The sequence below is a fragment of the Saimiri boliviensis genome, chromosome 2, assembly GCF_048565385.1.
Source record: "Saimiri boliviensis isolate mSaiBol1 chromosome 2, mSaiBol1.pri, whole genome shotgun sequence".
NCBI lineage: Eukaryota > Metazoa > Chordata > Mammalia > Primates > Cebidae > Saimiri > Saimiri boliviensis.
The window spans coordinates 885,108-901,622 of record NC_133450.1 but is presented as its reverse complement, the minus strand read 5'-3'; the positions used below and the strand labels follow the sequence as shown (position 1 = coordinate 901,622).

At 48.0% G+C, this 16,515-nt stretch overlaps 1 protein-coding gene across 3 annotated transcripts in view; it reads right to left on the bottom strand.

Moving 5' to 3' along the window:
* Positions 1-16,515, bottom strand: part of TBC1D2B (TBC1 domain family member 2B) — a 79,819-nt gene that overhangs the window by 50,444 nt on the left and 12,860 nt on the right. For all 3 annotated transcript variants that reach the window (XM_074392594.1, XM_039469260.2, XM_074392593.1), the window contains exon 2: positions 6,943-7,099. In XM_074392594.1, coding sequence (XP_074248695.1) covers positions 6,943-7,099 — 157 coding nt within the window. The remainder of the gene's footprint in view (positions 1-6,942; positions 7,100-16,515) is intronic.

Sequence of the window (16,515 nt, the reverse complement as noted above, 5' to 3'; positions counted from 1 at the left end):
AGTTCCTCTGGGGTTCCCTTTAAGATTTCATTTGGAAAAGAAGTTCCAGAAAACAAAGGAAAAAAAGTGCAAACACCACTAATTCAGCCCAGTCTCCCTACCTACTTTACCTGTCAGGACACTAGAGTCCAGAGCCAGGGCCAGAACCCGGCAGAATACAAATATTGCAAGGCAGGTAGAGATGAGTACACCTACCAGAGGAGGGCACGGTGCTCGGGGGTGGGGGTGCTCAATGTTGGTGAGTGTGTGTGTCAGTCAACGGGCATATGGGGTACGGGCAGCTCAGACTCCTTTACTTCAAAGGCTGCTCTTACGATCATCATCACAATTCTAAGCCAAGTCAGGAAATAAACACAACAAAGTGTACACATTTCTGTTACAGGTTGAGTCTAGCCTCCCCTTCCTGCGTGGGCTAGTAGCAAGGTGATGAATGGGCCCTCTGCAAAATCGCATTGTCAAATGCCCATGTGGCAAAGCGCCTATTGCCAAGAAAACCCCAGGCCTTGCAGCAACCCACAGCCCATACTGGAAATACTTCCTGAGGAACTCAGAGGCCCCGGGGAGGGGTGAAGAAAAGGGACCGGAGACCGGGGAGGAGCATGTCGGAGGACAATTTCTAAAAGTAATTATCTGATTTGAAAAAGCAGCTCTTCCCCAGCTTAATACATTTTTGCTGTTCCTGTTACTTTTGTCTGCTTTTTGATTTTTAAGAGACCATGTGAGATTTACTGAATTAAAAGCAGAGCTGCTGGCTTCTCCTCAATACGTGTCCCAACATTAGCATGCAGGCAACGGCCCCAGGGACCACGCTAAGGGAAGCACAAAGTGGGGCACGGCGACCCTTCCCCAAAGACGTGAGGAGGCTGGACTGGTGCCACTGAAACGCCTTCTGTCTCACAGCTACAGTGGGGAAGGACGGGCTGTGCCTGACGGTTTTTGGTGTTTAGACCTCTGTTCTTTTCAAACGTTTTCAAACGCCTACATGACGACTCTGCGGGAGTTTCTGGCTGCACTGTTCCCATTCCCTAGTTCTGATTCCAGCCCCGCCTCTAAATCCAGTGCGACTCTGGGCAGTCTCAGCCTCCCGTGTCTCTTGCTGCATTCTAACACGTGACGTCGAAGTCTCCTCTAATGGGGCTCCCTGCACAGGGGCGGCTCCCGCCTACATTTGGACTGCCTCAGTGAGTCTCCAACGCCTCTGCTGCTGTCTCAGTCACGGCCAGGTGCTCCGCCAGCAACCTCTGCAGAGCACAGAACTGTGTACAGCGGGAGAATTCTCATAAAACCCAACCCAGGCCTGCAGCTGCATCCAAGACAGGAGGCAAGAGCGCTGGGAAAGGCTTACCCCATATGCATCACAGGACACAGCAAACGGAAGTCTGGGTGTCAACACTGGGAGGTGGAGGAAGACAGAGTGGGCTTCATCCGGAAAAAGAATTTATTTATCCATGTGAGTTTTAATACAGATTGTGAAGGAACAGTCAGGAGGAGTAGAAATATCTTCCAAGTGAGGGCACCGTGTACACCGAAGCATCAAAAAGGAGAAGCGGCCAGCCACCAGGTCCTGAGAGGACCCAGGATGGGTCAGTCCATATGTCTGGTCCCCTACCCCGACCAAGGACACAAATCTGTGAGAACCGAACCCCTATCTGATTTGCTAACAGCTGCATATCCAACGCCCAGCATAGAGGAGCAACGTAATACGTATTGGTTAAATGACCAAATGAATCCAAAAAAGACAGGGACTTGCTGACATGGCATGGGAGGAATGGCCTTCCATGGGCTCAAACAATCGGGCAGAAGGCAGCAAAGGCCCCTGCGGTTCTTGAATGGGTTTATACTCATCATCCCTCCTGACTTCCCTCTCTCCTCCACCTTGCCTCCGACAGACTCCCTGAATGGGAGTGGGGGTTTGCCTCTTTTCCTTTCCACTCCTCCCTGTTCTCCTGCCGTCTGGCTCAGCCACCGTCCGATTCACAGCCACCTGTGCTCACCTGCATCAAGTCCCACCAAACCTAGGCTGAGGATGTCTCTGCTGGCACCAAACTCCAAGCCTGGTCCCGACAGTCGCCTTTCCGACCCTCTCCAGCAGGCTCCTCCCAGACAGAACTGCCATCTAACACCACTCAGCAACTCCCTCCCACCCCGCTCCCACAGTCACGTTCTTTGGCAATTTCACTGAACCTTCAAAGCAGAAGGAACCTGGTTCAGAGAGCATCTTGCTTCACAGATGGGGAAACCACGATGTGCTAAAGGTCCCACAAGCCCTCTCCATGCTGCCTCTCAGACACAACACTGGTTAACTACTGTGACTGATACCTCACACGAACGCATGGCATTGTGCAGCATTTTACAAGGATTACACAAAAGCAGTCTCCTTGATCTCTGTATGGAGTCACGACACTAAAAGATGATATGTAATTCCTGTGGCACCGTCTACGCCGGGCCTGCATTCCACCTGATAGCTTTCCTTCTGGCAGCCCTCTACACCCTGCAGCGAGAGCACAGCGCAAGCTGCCTGAGGACTGAAAGTTGCAGCTACCCCTCCCACGCCATCCCCTGGCACACAAGCTGTTAAGAGTGTAACAGTTCAACTACCCGATGCAGCTGCTTCAGGGGAGGAAAGGTGTGGTCATCCCTCAAACTGTCTTCACAATACAATTTTCTGCAAGAAATACCATCTATATTCAAACAGGCACTTGGGCATTTGAGCCTGCTACGGCCATGAATGCTTCAGTACTCATGAACTTTAAAGAAGTCTTTAAAAAAAAAAAAAGCAGGGCCTTGTTAACCCTGGCTTGTTTTCTTACTGGTTTATGTGGGGAATAAAGTAACAGAAGGTACTGGACACACATCCTGTAATGAGGCTATCAGCCATATGGGTATCCCCTTTGGGTTCTAGCTACCTCCTTCTCAACGGCTATAAAGGTTTGTGGACCCCTCATTGTATCTTTAGGCAAATTATTCGTTTGTGTTGAAACTAGATCCTTATCTTTTCAAACACAGAAGACGATGTGGAATGGTATTTGAGGCATGGCATGCCTTCAGAGGCTACAGAAAGCAGACAGAACAGATATCGACTAATAATAAAGCTGCAAGTTCCAATCACACAGGGAAGTCTCTTACTCAACATAGATTCTAGAAAAAAAATTAATGTAAGCAATTACACAACAGTGCCAGCTCCTTAATGAACATTCAATCCAGCCTTTCCTTACTTACAGACCTTGGTTTTGATCGTGGTTATAAGCTCAGCTAAAATACTTGGCTTCCCAGACTCCTTCCAGCCAGCAATGGCCATGTGATGGTTCCAGCTAATGCTACGTAAGCCAGAGGTTTGTGGGAAAACATCCCCCTTTTTGATGTCGGTACCACCTCCAGGGGCAGCCAGCACGAGCAGGAAAGCTAACACACTCTAGCAACAGAAAACAGAGTCAGAGACAGCTTGGGCCCTTCAATGGCACTAGTGAGTAGCTATGCCAGCCATAAACTGCCTATCATGTGAGACAATTACTCCCAATGTGTTAGTCCTTATTAGTAAGGTTTCCTGTTAATTACAGCTGAACATAATACTAGCCCATTCAAAATGGTATCATCTCATATATATGTATACAGTGTGTATGTGTATATACACATGCATATGGCTCGTTACACTTCACAATGCAGTTTCCATTTGATCCTTATAGCAACCATGAAGGAGGGTGAACAAACTTCAATTCCGAGAGCCAGAGTTTGCCATCCCTGTATTACAGGAAAAGTGACTTACTTAAGAGTCTGATGACTAATAAATATCACCAAGACTCACAGGCCCACAGGCCTTCTTCCATCACGTAGAGCTGCCTTCCAAGATATACAACTAGCTGTCAGTGGAAAACACTAATCCCCCATATCTTTCCCCACAGTGACTTTAGGTGCCAGGAGGGTCCTCATGGGTGACACCCATGAGACTATAAATCAAAATGTTCCAAACAATTGGGTGATCACAAGACAATAGTAGAAAAAAATTTATTTTTAATGCAAATCAGAGTTATAAAAACATTCTTCCTCAATTCTTGCTAGAGTAGGCTGAGCTGAGCAGATACCTACAAGCATAGCTTTAGAAACTTCACAGAGCGCTGCCATATAACATAACACAATTTATCTTTGAACTAGATTTTCTCTCTCATGATAAAACAAAAGGGGCTAAAATACAGTCTTTTCTTCTGACTTCCTGACTTAGATTTTTTGACTTCCTAACTATTATACTCTCACATATTGCTCAGGGGCCCAAAGTTTCATTATTTGATCTTAGAAGCTATCTAAAAATTAATAGAAGACTAAAGTTGCAGTCACTTCTACCTACAAAATCTTCAGAGGCACTCCACTGCTCTTAGGATAAAGTCCAAAATCCCAAGGCCAGCTGTCAAGGCTCTCCCGGGTCTAGCTCTGGGCCCCAGGTGTGCCCCCAGGTTCAGCTGGCTCCCCACAACTGCTTCCAGCCGGCAGCCATGCTGGCGGCAGCGCCGGGAAGGCACGCAGTCCAGCCCTCTCATCTGACTCCTCTCCACCTCATCTCTGACCATCCTCCAGGCCTCGGCTTCGATGCGCTTCCTCAGCGAGGCCCGGACTGCCAGAAGCTATGCACAGTCCACTCACAGCCCATGGTCCCAGCATGCACCCTTCCCTCACATTTCTCTCAGTTTTTTCTCTGCAAAACCACCTTGCTTGACTAGAAATTCTGTGAGGAGAGAGACCAAGCTCATCTTGAGTGTCTACCCGGCTGAATGAAAGAGTGAATGTCACATGGCATTTACTCAAACGCTCAACTCCACGCCTGGAGTCCCCAAACCAAAGGAGGAGAAACAAACACGGGCTTCAGATGTTTTCTCTGCCTCGCCAACCATGGCATTTTGGCTTAGAAGCAGGAAGGACAGGTGTGACAGAGAGACTACAGGGCTAGGCACCCCTTCTTTGTCCCCCTTTCGGTTCAACATCCCTGAATCTTCGCTAGAAAGCAGCACTCTGTGTCCTCAGAACACAGGAACTGAGGCAAGGCGAGCCCCTCCTGTGCCAAAGGCACTGGCTATGCTCATGAACACTGCCTGTTCCCACAGGGTTTCCAAACGTTCCAAGCGACTCCGACACTCAGTTAGGAGCGCCTTCTGATGAAAAGCACTGTAATAGCGGCTTTCAAAACGACTCCGTTACCTATGACTCAACCCTGAACTAGACATAAGGGGCCACCAAGTTGAAAATAAAGGCATAATCTCAGAACATGGGACAGTCTGAGGGCTAAGACAGTCATGAAAGTGACTTGAGAACTCTCACAGAAAATATATCAACAGGCACCAAGTATACATAGCAATTTCTCACTGATAAGAGGGTTAACCTGCTGAAAGATACCAGGACAAGTAAATAAAAGATTGGCAAATTTGGAGATGAAAACGTTGCCTAAGAAGGCATTTGTTTCTAGAGAAATCAGCCCCACGTGTGCCAACACCATCCTTGGTGGGACAGGAAACTCGGATACAGCCCCGTGTTCTGCTGAGCAGAGGGTGCCATGGGTTTTACAAAGTGCAGACAACATCGCTTTATGAAAGCGTTAGAACTAGTCCTTACTGTGTCTATTCCTTTTAATGCACACTCCATGGGTCTTTCAAAAATACTAGTACAATGGCCTGGCCTTTTAGACCTTACCTCGGAACTCAGGAGGCTGTTTTTTTTCCTGGATGTGTTGTTTTCTCTGTATGGAGAGGGGGGTCAAAAAAGAGTCCCATTGAGGGACTGTTCATTTCTCTTCCCAAGTCCACAAGGGGCGTGGTTTCAAAGGCAGAAATTTCCCAGCGACATGCCCGACCCGTCCCCATTCACATCCCCATCCAGGAACCAGAGTTGTCTAACTTGCAAGCGCTGAGGCTAGGTAGATTGCCCAGGTGAGCTTCCTTTGTTTAGAAAGCCCGTGAAAAGCTCTGGGAGGACTGTGGGCCTGGCGGCCAATCTGATATCAAAGTCAAAGATCAATCACTCCAGTGGAAGTTTGAAGGAACTCCTCTCACGGGACAAAAACTTGAATGGGGAGGGAGGAAGTCCCAGATTAAAAGTCCCCCTGCTCCTTACCAGTGCAGACTCCATCTCTGGATGCCCTCCCACAACAGCATGGGAGCTCGCTCGCTCGCTCTCTCGCACACGCTCTCTCTCTCTCTACCTAATAAATCACTTTTCTGCAAAGCTCTTTGAATCTGATATTTACTTGAACAATATCACTGCGCTGCCTGGGTCTCCTCCCCATTCTTGGGTGAGTGAGAGACCAGGGACCTGGGAAAAGCACATTCGATGGGAAAACAGTGAGCGTCATGGAACGCCCCTGCAGCCCTGCTCCTGTCCCCGGTTACACCATCTTCAGTCTTTGCAGGGGGGTGGGACGAGCAGCAAATAATTGTTGTCCTGTTCTTACTAGAGGTTATCTCTACACTGCAAATGGCCAGGGAATTCCATGGGTAATAGAAATGCCATGAATCCAGAATAGAACGAAATCAGTGTCTGAAGGTTAAAGTCTTCCTAGGAAACACTAGAGAATTACAAGTGGAATGTTCTGAGGACACCTTCCTAGTGTATACAAACACCTGTCAGCCCTGGCAAGTCCACGCAGGCACGACTATTTAGGCCTGAGGAGTGGGAGAAAGGCTGGTCCCACAGTCAGAACCAGGCTTACAGCACCAGCACTTGCTACATGCCGACCTTAGTCATGTCATCTCTTCCAAACGCTTGGCACGGGGCCTTGCCTGATTCCAAGGCCGTCACTGGGCTTACGTCAGCTTTGTCCATGGAGGCTTTGGGTGACTGTGGAATGCTGCCCATCGTTATCACTTTCCTTCTGAATGCGTTTTCACTCACTGCTACGTTAACGTGCGGTATCGAATGGCTTACACCAAGAGCTGACACAGCTCCCCGTTATTTTTGCCTTACCGGTGGTGGTGTCTCTGGCTACAAGACCCTTGGGAAAAGCCCCAGGAGCTGGAGCGGTCCCGCTGCCCCACTTGGCCACGTCAAGGCTGTTACAATATTCCCATCTCTTCTGCTGAAGCTCCTGCAACCAGTAAGTCATGAGCTGGCGATTGGGAGCCTGGAAAGAGAAAGGAGAGAAAACATGTTACGGGCACCAGGAAGACGAAGAGCTTAAAAAATGTCTGTCTCATGGATACAGACTGCTCACCCTGCCACGTGAGAGTTCAGATGAACAGATCAAGGAAATCTCACAAGATTAGTAGCTTTTGCTCCTGATAAGTTGGTCAAGCAAATAGCAATTGTAACATAAAGAACTGAACCCAATTAATAAGAAGTCTTTTTAAGTTCTGAAATTAAAGAATAATGCAGTATAACATTTTCTTCAAAACAGTTTAGGAGGGTGTGAAAACACTACTGCTCCTTCGCTATGACCACCTGTAAATCCCATCTTCGGAAATAAAATCTTACATAGGTCTAAACGACAGCCTTGCCAAATCACATGAAATAATGGTATTTAAGCTCTGTCAGCATCTGAGGATATACAAAGAAAACCCGCAGATCAAAACTAGCTGGCACTCCTATCAGAATGGCTAATATTTCAAAAAGTTGACCATGCCAAGGGTGCACGGCAGCTAGAATTGCATAAGCTGCTGGTGAATGCAACACGCTGTGGCTACTTTAGACGACAGCTTAGCAGTTCCTTATAAAGTTAAACATACATTTACCCACTGACCTGGCAAGCCACCCCTACATAGAGCCACCCGAGAGGAATGAAAACATATTTGCACAAAGACCTGTATGTGAATGTTTACAGAGGTTTTATTCATAATTGCCAAAAAATGAGAACTTCATCTGGTGAAAAGCTTAAAAAAAAACCTGTCGTCCGTCCATACAATAAAATACTATCAGCAATAAAAAAGGGCAAATCAATTCTAACACATGGATAAACATTAAATGCATATTGCTAAGTGAAAGAACCCAGACCCCAAAGGCTATATACTGTATGCTGCCATTTACGTAACAGCCTGAAAAGGCAAAATTTGTAAGGACAAAAAACGAATCTGTGCTTGCCAGGGCTTGTCGGGGAGGGGAGCCGCTGACTGCAAAGGCGCAGCCCGAGAATTTGTGGGTAACAGAACTGTTCTGCATCACGGCTCTGGGAGTAAAGTCATGATTCTATGCATTTGTCCAAAATCATAGAATGATATACATAAACAGTGAATCTCATTTAAAAAAAAAAAAAAATCAACCAAAATCGGGGAAGGGACCGAAAACAATGAACCTAACTATAAACAAACTGGACTGCAGGTCTGGGTCACGGTCTCTAAGCTGCCCCTACAAAGGAGTCCCATGAAGGAAGGCCGCCATGGCACGATTATGGGAATCTCATCCACACCGGCATCCAGCGACACGTGCAGACATCAGACACACTGGTTCCCGAGCTCAGAGGCAGTGAAGAAAATGGCTCTGCAGGCCTGACAGCAAGAGACAGGCCTAGACCAAACCAGCACTACCTACAGGCAAGCCTCTGGGCGCCGTGGCCACAACCTGGGTCTTTTTAGTGACACTTGAACACCTGGCCTCAGATAAAGAAAAGCCTTCATTACAGGATCTTTGGGTATTTTACAGAAAGTTCTTCCCACTGTCAGTCAAGCTGCCATTTCACCTATTCCTTCAGCCAACATTTGCCGAGCACGTGTGAGGTACCCGGACCTGGGGCTGGCCTAGGGGGAAAGCCGGGAAAACCAACCCGTCGTTTCCATGCTGCATTAGGACAGAAAGCAGAGCCCGTGAGGCGGGGCTGGCATGCCAGGAGAGCACTGGGGAAGGGCACGGGGCCAAGGCGGGGAGGTGCAGCAAAGGACGAGGCGCTCGAAGTTCAGGACACCTGCCACAGACAGGGTCAAAAGCGTCAACGCATTCGCTTGCTGTCTGTCTTCTCCAAGAAACAAACTCCAAGATGTTCCATTTCTCTAGCATCTAGCTCTGTGTCAGGCGCACAGTAGGGCAGTATTTACTGAATACATACATGAAGGAATAAGTGAATGAATGAATAATCAGAAAATGATACAGGAGCTTGGTCTTAAAGGGGAAGCAGGCGGTGGCCAGGGGAAAAGAGGTGCCAGAGAAAGAGAAGAGTGTCTGCAAAAGTGCAAAAGCCAGAGAGCAGGAACGACGCGAGGCTGGTGGGTGGCAAGGACCTGGCCCTGAAGGGACTTGGGTGCCCTCCTAAAGAGGCAGAATGGGGAACTTGGCAGGACACTGACATCATCAGACAAGGGCACCGCTGGGGAAGATGCTGGTGAGGAGAAGACAGGTGCGCAGTCTGCACAGAAGGAGACTAGCTCAGGCCAGAGGCCGTGAGCCCGCTTGAGAGATCCACGAACTGCAGCCTGGAGTTTGGGCAGCAGGCTGGTTGCAGGGTAGACACAGGAGCTTAGCCTGGCCCTGGGGCAGGACAAAGAGCACACAAGCATTCCCACGGGAGGGGAGAGGAGAGTCACCAGGCAAGTTAGGAACTGAGAGACACAACCACAGCCAGATTCAGAGCCCAAAGCCCACCCAGGCCTCCCCGTTTTTTGCAGATGAGGGGACAGAGGCCCAGAAAGGAAAGTGACTTGCCTAGGTCATACAGGGAGTCAATACTGTGAGCCTAGTCTGCCAACCCTCCCACCGCCCCTTAGAGGCAAGTGTGTGTTTTTGCTGGGGAGTGTGCATGTCTGGTCCTCCTACCAGCTCCCTGACTAGCTGGCACCTCCACCCCCATGCCAGGGTGAGCTGAGCACCCTGGGAGCCTTCTGCTCCAGCCAAGGAGGTGCCCAGACACTTGCTCTACTTCCTGTCATTCAGCCTGCACACGCGGCTGTGTTTCTATTTATGCTCGGGAGCCACAGGCTGCTCGGAGAAGCTGGCACACACTCACCAGGGCAGATCTGAAGCAACCTCTCCAGCTGCCTCTGACAATGCAGGCACCCCGAAACATCTGCTTTTTACAAGAAATCCTTTCCCTTTAAATCTCCGAGTATTAAATCTAACAATTAGTGACCTCTGAGTCATCTCTCACTAAAATCCCCAGGCAAAACTTTTAGATCACATGCTTCCAATGACTGACATTATATCATACTGCAGAAATCTGGTCAATAAGGCAGTTAATCAAGACACTGATTAACTGGGTTCACTTCCTTCCAAAAAAATCTAGACGGCCGGGCATGGTGGCTCTTCCCTGTAATCTCAGCACTTTGGGAGGCCAAGGCAGGTGAATCACCTGAGGTCAGGAGTTCGAGACCAGCCTGCCCAACGTGGTGAAACCCCGTCTCTACTAAGAATATTTTTTACATTAGCCGAGTGCCTGTAATCCCAGCTACTCACTCAGGCCTAATTAAATGTATAATCCCAAACCAGCCTCCTCATCATCCCAGTGCCAGTAAGTTAGTCCAGATGTGCCTTGTCCAGCACAGTAGCCACTAGCCATTAGTGACCACTGAGCACGTGAAAGGTGGCCAGTGCCACATGATAAAATCTTTTGGATCCACTGAATTAAATAAAATAGTATTAAAATTAATTTCACCAGTTTAGTGTGGCTACTTAAAACTTTTAAAGTACATATGTGGTTCACATATATCTCTACTGAACAGTGCTAGTCTATACCACAATGGCAAATATATTCCATTTTGAGAGCCAGGGTTGGTGGGAGATTTGGCTTGGCAGGAAACGGCACTTCGGAATTATAATGTAGGCCAAGAGCAGGGGGCCCACAGGTGTGTGGGGCAGCCAACAGCACTGCCCTTCCACAGCACCTTATCTTGAGTTATCAAGATAACTTCTCTCTTTAAACAGGTGCCTCCATAGCTCCAACCACCCCATGGTCCATTAAAGTCCAAAGAGAGGCCAATATTCTTGAGGAACCCAGGCATCTGGGCAAGATGCCTGGTTGACTCCTGGCATGAGATCTGATTGAGAACTGGAGGAGATCTGCCTAATTCCTACTTCTGAGATACTCACAACAAGCAAACATTTTCCTTTGTGCCAAGAATAAAGGACACAGCTTTAGTGCCTTTATTCAGCGCTCCCAAAGTGGGCTAAGTAGGACCTCTGAGTGCTCTGGCTGTACCTTGCTGGGTCTATCACCAGGAGTTCCCTCTGCTGAGCCTCAGCTCAACTGTGACAATGAGCCAGTCCGTGCAGAAGCTTACCGCCGGGATCACACAGCACTCACCAAAGACACACCCGCCAGAGGGGTGAGGGCTGGGAAAGGATCACCATCTGCCCGCCTGCCCCTCAGAATAACCATTTAAAATGCTGTGGTCCCAAGTTCTAGAGAACCAGACAGGCATTCCACTCATGCTAAAAGAAAGAGTGACCAGGCAGAGCTCCACAGATCAGCGGAGGACTGGGAGCCGACGCCAGGCAAGCACTCGACAAGGAGCCAGGTGTCAGCGTGTGCTGTCTGACGGCTCACCCAGGCCATCTGAGTCTCCCCTAACACCAATCTCTCCAGCTCCTTCCTACTCACCCTTCGAGGTCCAATGCAAAGGCCACCTCTCCAGAGCAGGTTTCCCTGACCTGGGTGTGCATTTTCTCTTCACTCTCTGAATGCGGAGTTCAGAGAACCTTGCGCCCAGGTAGCCTTCCCATGGGGATGAGAACACTCCCTGCGCGTTCCCCACTAACCTAAGTTCCAGAGACCTGCTGGTCTCAACATGACCCAAGATGCCTTGCACAGCGCCTTGAACATAGCTCAACGCTCAAATATCTGACTCCTCCTCTCACGTTCAATTGTTGCTACTTCCTCAACACTGCTAAAATCCCAGGTCAAATATGGCACCGATCCCAACGTTAAGAGACCAAGCCACACAACTTGGAAAGCCATTGTAGTTGTCTCCTACATGGCTACATGAACGTCCTGAGGGAGGGAGAGGGGCAAACAAGGATTGGGTGGGCACAATTCTACATGGCAGCCATCTGCTGCCTTTGGGTGCCAAGACATACGGGCACCAGTTCAGAAAAGAAAAGCCGGCCACCCACATTCTGCATGAGGTGGGAATGCTGTCCTTCACAGCTGGCTGAGAAGTACCATGTGATGCCCCAGCTGCTCCCACAAGCTGTTGTCCCCAGGTCTCCAGGAGCCCAAAACCCAGAAGCCCGCTCTTGCGTGAGACAGGCCTTGGCCACCTGTTCCTTCTCTTGGGCCCCGGAGACTCCCCTCAGCCTCCTACAAGCTCTCAACTTGATGCTTAGGCAAGTCCCACAATAAAGCTGTTTGATTTCAGTACACATATAGGAAGGGCCCCCTCTCAGCAGGAAGTGCTTGATTGTGAGGAGAGGGGCTGGAGTAGCAACCCAGCAGCATCGACAGTGAGTCGGGCCTCTTTATCACTACTAAACAACAAGGTTGTCTAAGCTTTTATTCCCTGAGTCTCTGACCCTTTGGTAAACAATGTCCACCTATCAAAATTTACCACATTTGAGAAGCTATGATACTGTTCACGTTCTTTGATCCACAGTTCCATTCCTGGGAATGCAGCTAAAGTAATCCAAAAGAAAAAGGGACAGCACCATGTACATAAAGTGTTCATTTGCTTGACAAATGATTATTAAGAGGCCCACTTGGGCCAAGTCCAGTAGTTAGCACTAAGAATACAGAACTGGAGGAGATCTGGTGAATTCCTGCCTCTGAGATACTCACAGCAAGCAAACGTTTTCCTTTATGCCAAGAACAAGCAGTGGGAAACAAGTTCATAATTATAATCAATACAAAATGCCTAGCATGTATACAACCAAGAAATCCAGAGACCAGGCACAGTGGCTCATGCTAGTAATCCCAGCCCTTTGGGAGGCCCAGGCGGGTGGATCACTTGAGCTCAGGAGTTTGAGACTAGCCTGAGCAACATGGTAAAACTCCATCTCAACAACAAAAATACAAAAAAATGAGCCAGGCACGGTTGGTGTGTACTTTAGACCCAGCGACTCAGGAGGCTGAGGTGAGAGGATCCCTTGAGCCCAAGGGGTGGAGTCTGCAGTGAGCCAAGATCTGTACCCAGCCTGGGTGAGAGCAAGACTCTGTTTCTTGGCTGGGCATCATGGCTCACTCCTGTCATCTCAGCACTGTGGGAGGCCTAGGTGGGCAGATCACCTGAGGTCAGGAGTTCGAGACCAGCCCAGGTAACATGGTGAAACCTCATCTCTACTAAAAATGCCAAAATTAGCCAGGTGTGGGGTGCATTCCTACAAGCCCAGCTAATTGGGAGGCTGAGGCAGGAGAATCATTTAAACCCAGGAGGCGGAGGTTGCAGTGAGCCGAGATCCACCACTGCACTCCAGCCTAGGCAACAAGAGTGAAACTGTCTCAAAAACAAAAACAGAAACAAAAGACCCTGCCTCTTAAAAATATAATAATAATGGGCCAGGCACAGTGGCTCATGCCTGTGATCCCAGCACTTTGGGAGGCAGAGGCAGGCAGATTGATTGAACCCAGGAGTTAGAGACCAACCTGGGCAACACAATGAAATCCCATCTCTACAACAAATACAAAAATTAGCCAGGTGTGGTGGTGGATGCCTGTAGTCCCAGCTACTCAGAAGGTTGAGGTGGGAGAATCTCTTGAGTCCAGGAGGTTGAGGGTGCAATGAGCCATGATTATACCACTGTACTCCAGGCTGGGTAACAGAGTAAGACCCCCGTCTCCAAAAATACAATTTTATATTTTATATATATAATTTTATATATATGATGGCATTAGGACAACTGATCAAATATCTGGAAAAAAATGATAAGCGATACCTGGGGTGAGAAACCTATCATCAGAGAAAATAAATTCCAATTTAAGTCCAGATTTAATAAACTAATGAATTTAATAAAAACCACTAAATGAATGAATTTAATAAATAAATTTAATAAAAACCATTAAATTAGTAGAAGAAAAAGCCTGTATAATTAAAATTAAGTTTCTGTGTCTTTCTGCCTCTTACAACAACGTTGTTACAGATTTCCACAAAATTATAAAGGTATGGAAGGGATGGCAGGACTTAAATCAGGCAATGTGGCAGAAATTCACAAGGGAAGGTCTGGCTAAAACTCAGGTACGACAGCAGCCACAGGACTCTACGCAGAAAACGAATGCCACGTGCACCGTGATGCTGTAGACAAGGAAAACAAAACACGCCTTCAAGACCAAGCCCCAAACTGAAAGCTAGGGGGACGGAAACTTCCAGCTGTAAGCCCGGGGCTGCTTCTCCCATGAGCAACCCAGGGAGCCGGCTCCAGGCAGCAGAGGGTCGCTGATTATGGGAGGGCTGATTATCCTCCCCAGCAGCGCAAGACACTGCTGTCCTAACACTTCTATTCTCTTGGAAGGTAAAGGGTTTCTAAACCCACAAAAAAAGCAAAGCAAAGAAGATGTGTGTCTAAGACACTACAAATAAATAAATAGACAGTGACAAACTGAAGAAAGACCGACAACTTCCAAGTCACTAAGCATGGCGTAGCGTTTCACGCCACCAGAGCTTCGCAGGGGCTCTTCACTCTTCCTGGACTGCAGGAAGTCCTGTTTGTCTGGTGAGATCCTATTAATAATCTTCAGTTAAGAAGACACACATATTTTAGATTTCTATTTTAAATAATAACAACCTACATCTGCTGTGGAGAATTTGGAAAACACAGAAAAACAAAGAAGAAAATAAAATGAACATAGCTGCATCACCAGAAATAACCCCCATCAATGCTTTGGTATTTCCAAACATTCTTCTACCCATAAATGTATAGAAAATTTTCGACCTATATATTTTCTACCAATTTTCTAGCTAGCTGGTAGAAAACTAATTTTCTTTATAAAACTGTATTACTGTGTGCCAGACACTATGCTTTCACTTTATACATGCTGTCCTTTAACCTTCCTAACAATCTCTCCCCAAACAGTATCATCCGCTGGCCCATGGACCCTGAAGCCTAACTGCCGAGGTTCAAATCCGAGCTCTGCTACGGGCTAGCTATGTGAGGCAAGTTACGTAAGTTGTCTAGGCCTCAGATTCCTTGCTGGTATAGTAGGAACCTACTTCATGGTATTGTTACGAAGATTAATGGGTTAACATGTGTTAAGCTCAGAGGGGTGTTTGGCACAAAGTACTCATTAGGTATCAACCATCTGTATTATCATGTTTGCCCAAGATCTCATAGCCACTTGGCACAGTCAAAATTCAAACCAGGCCAGGCGCGGTGGATCACACCTGCAATCCCAGCACTTTGGGAGGCCAAGGCAGGTGGATCACAAGGTCAAGAGATCAAGACCATCCTGGCCAACATGGTGAAACCCTGTCTCTACTAAAAATACAAAAATTAGGCTGGGTGCAGTGGCTCACGCCTGTAATCCCAGCACTTCCGGAGGTCGAGGCAGGAGGATCACGAGGTCAAGAGATCAAGACCATCCTGGCCAACATGCTGAAACTCCGTGTCTACTAAAATACAAAAAATGAGCCAGGCGTGGTGGGGTGTGCCTGTAGTCCCAGCTACTCAAGAGGCTGAGGCAGGAGAATCGCTTGAACCTGGAAGGTGGAGGTTGCAGTGAGCCGAGATCACACCACTGCACTCCAGCCTGGTGACAGAGTGAGACTTTGTCTCAAAAATAAAAGAAATTTTAAAAAATTCAAACCTGAGTCTGCACTACTTGCTATCAAGGGGAAGGATGAGCGAGCCTGCCCAAGACAAAATCAATCCTCTCAGCATTTCAGCAGGAATCACAAGTTCCTCTATGTTTTTTTCTTAAATATTGAAATGCTGATGACTTCAATCAATAGCAAAGTTCAAATAAAAACCTCTGGGTTGGCTTCAGGGACAAATAAAACTATATTAGATGCTGGTCTCCAAATCAGTGGGGAAGGTCCTATGCACATCAAATCTAGAGGGGTCCGCACAGTGTCACTGGGAGAGGGCATGACCATCAGTCTACAAGGTGCTTCCATTCTTAACCACAATTCTGCTCTAAGGGCATTTCTCAAAAACAGACTGCTATGAGCAATAACAAGACCACACATAAGCAAATACGGAGAGGAGAGAAACAGTTCTCCAGCCTAATAGAATAGAATCGCCTGGTCTCCTAGTCCTAAAAACTCCCCTGTCGGTCTCCCAGATTCATGCGTCCTGACGATCTCAGATTCACCCCTGGGCCTCTGGGTCCCCAGATTCACCTACCCCTGGGCCTCTGCAACAGCTTCCTAACTGGACTTGCTGTCTCAGTCTCCCCGCTCCAAACCCTCTTCTGACACCTCACCAATGAACTCAGATAACATCCCAGGCTGAAAATTCTCTCACGGCTTCCAAGTGTCAAGAAATCTGGCCCACACCGCCCCACACTCCACAGAACTATACCCTTTCTCCCACACAAAAGGCCCACAAAAGCCTCCACAATCTCGGCTCCTAATGCACTAACACCTCCCTAACGAAGTCCTACTTGCTCAAGACCCATACAAACATCTCAGCATCCCTTTACAACCAGAAGGATGCTAGCCGGCTGCACACCACTTAGGGTTATGAACTCTGGCT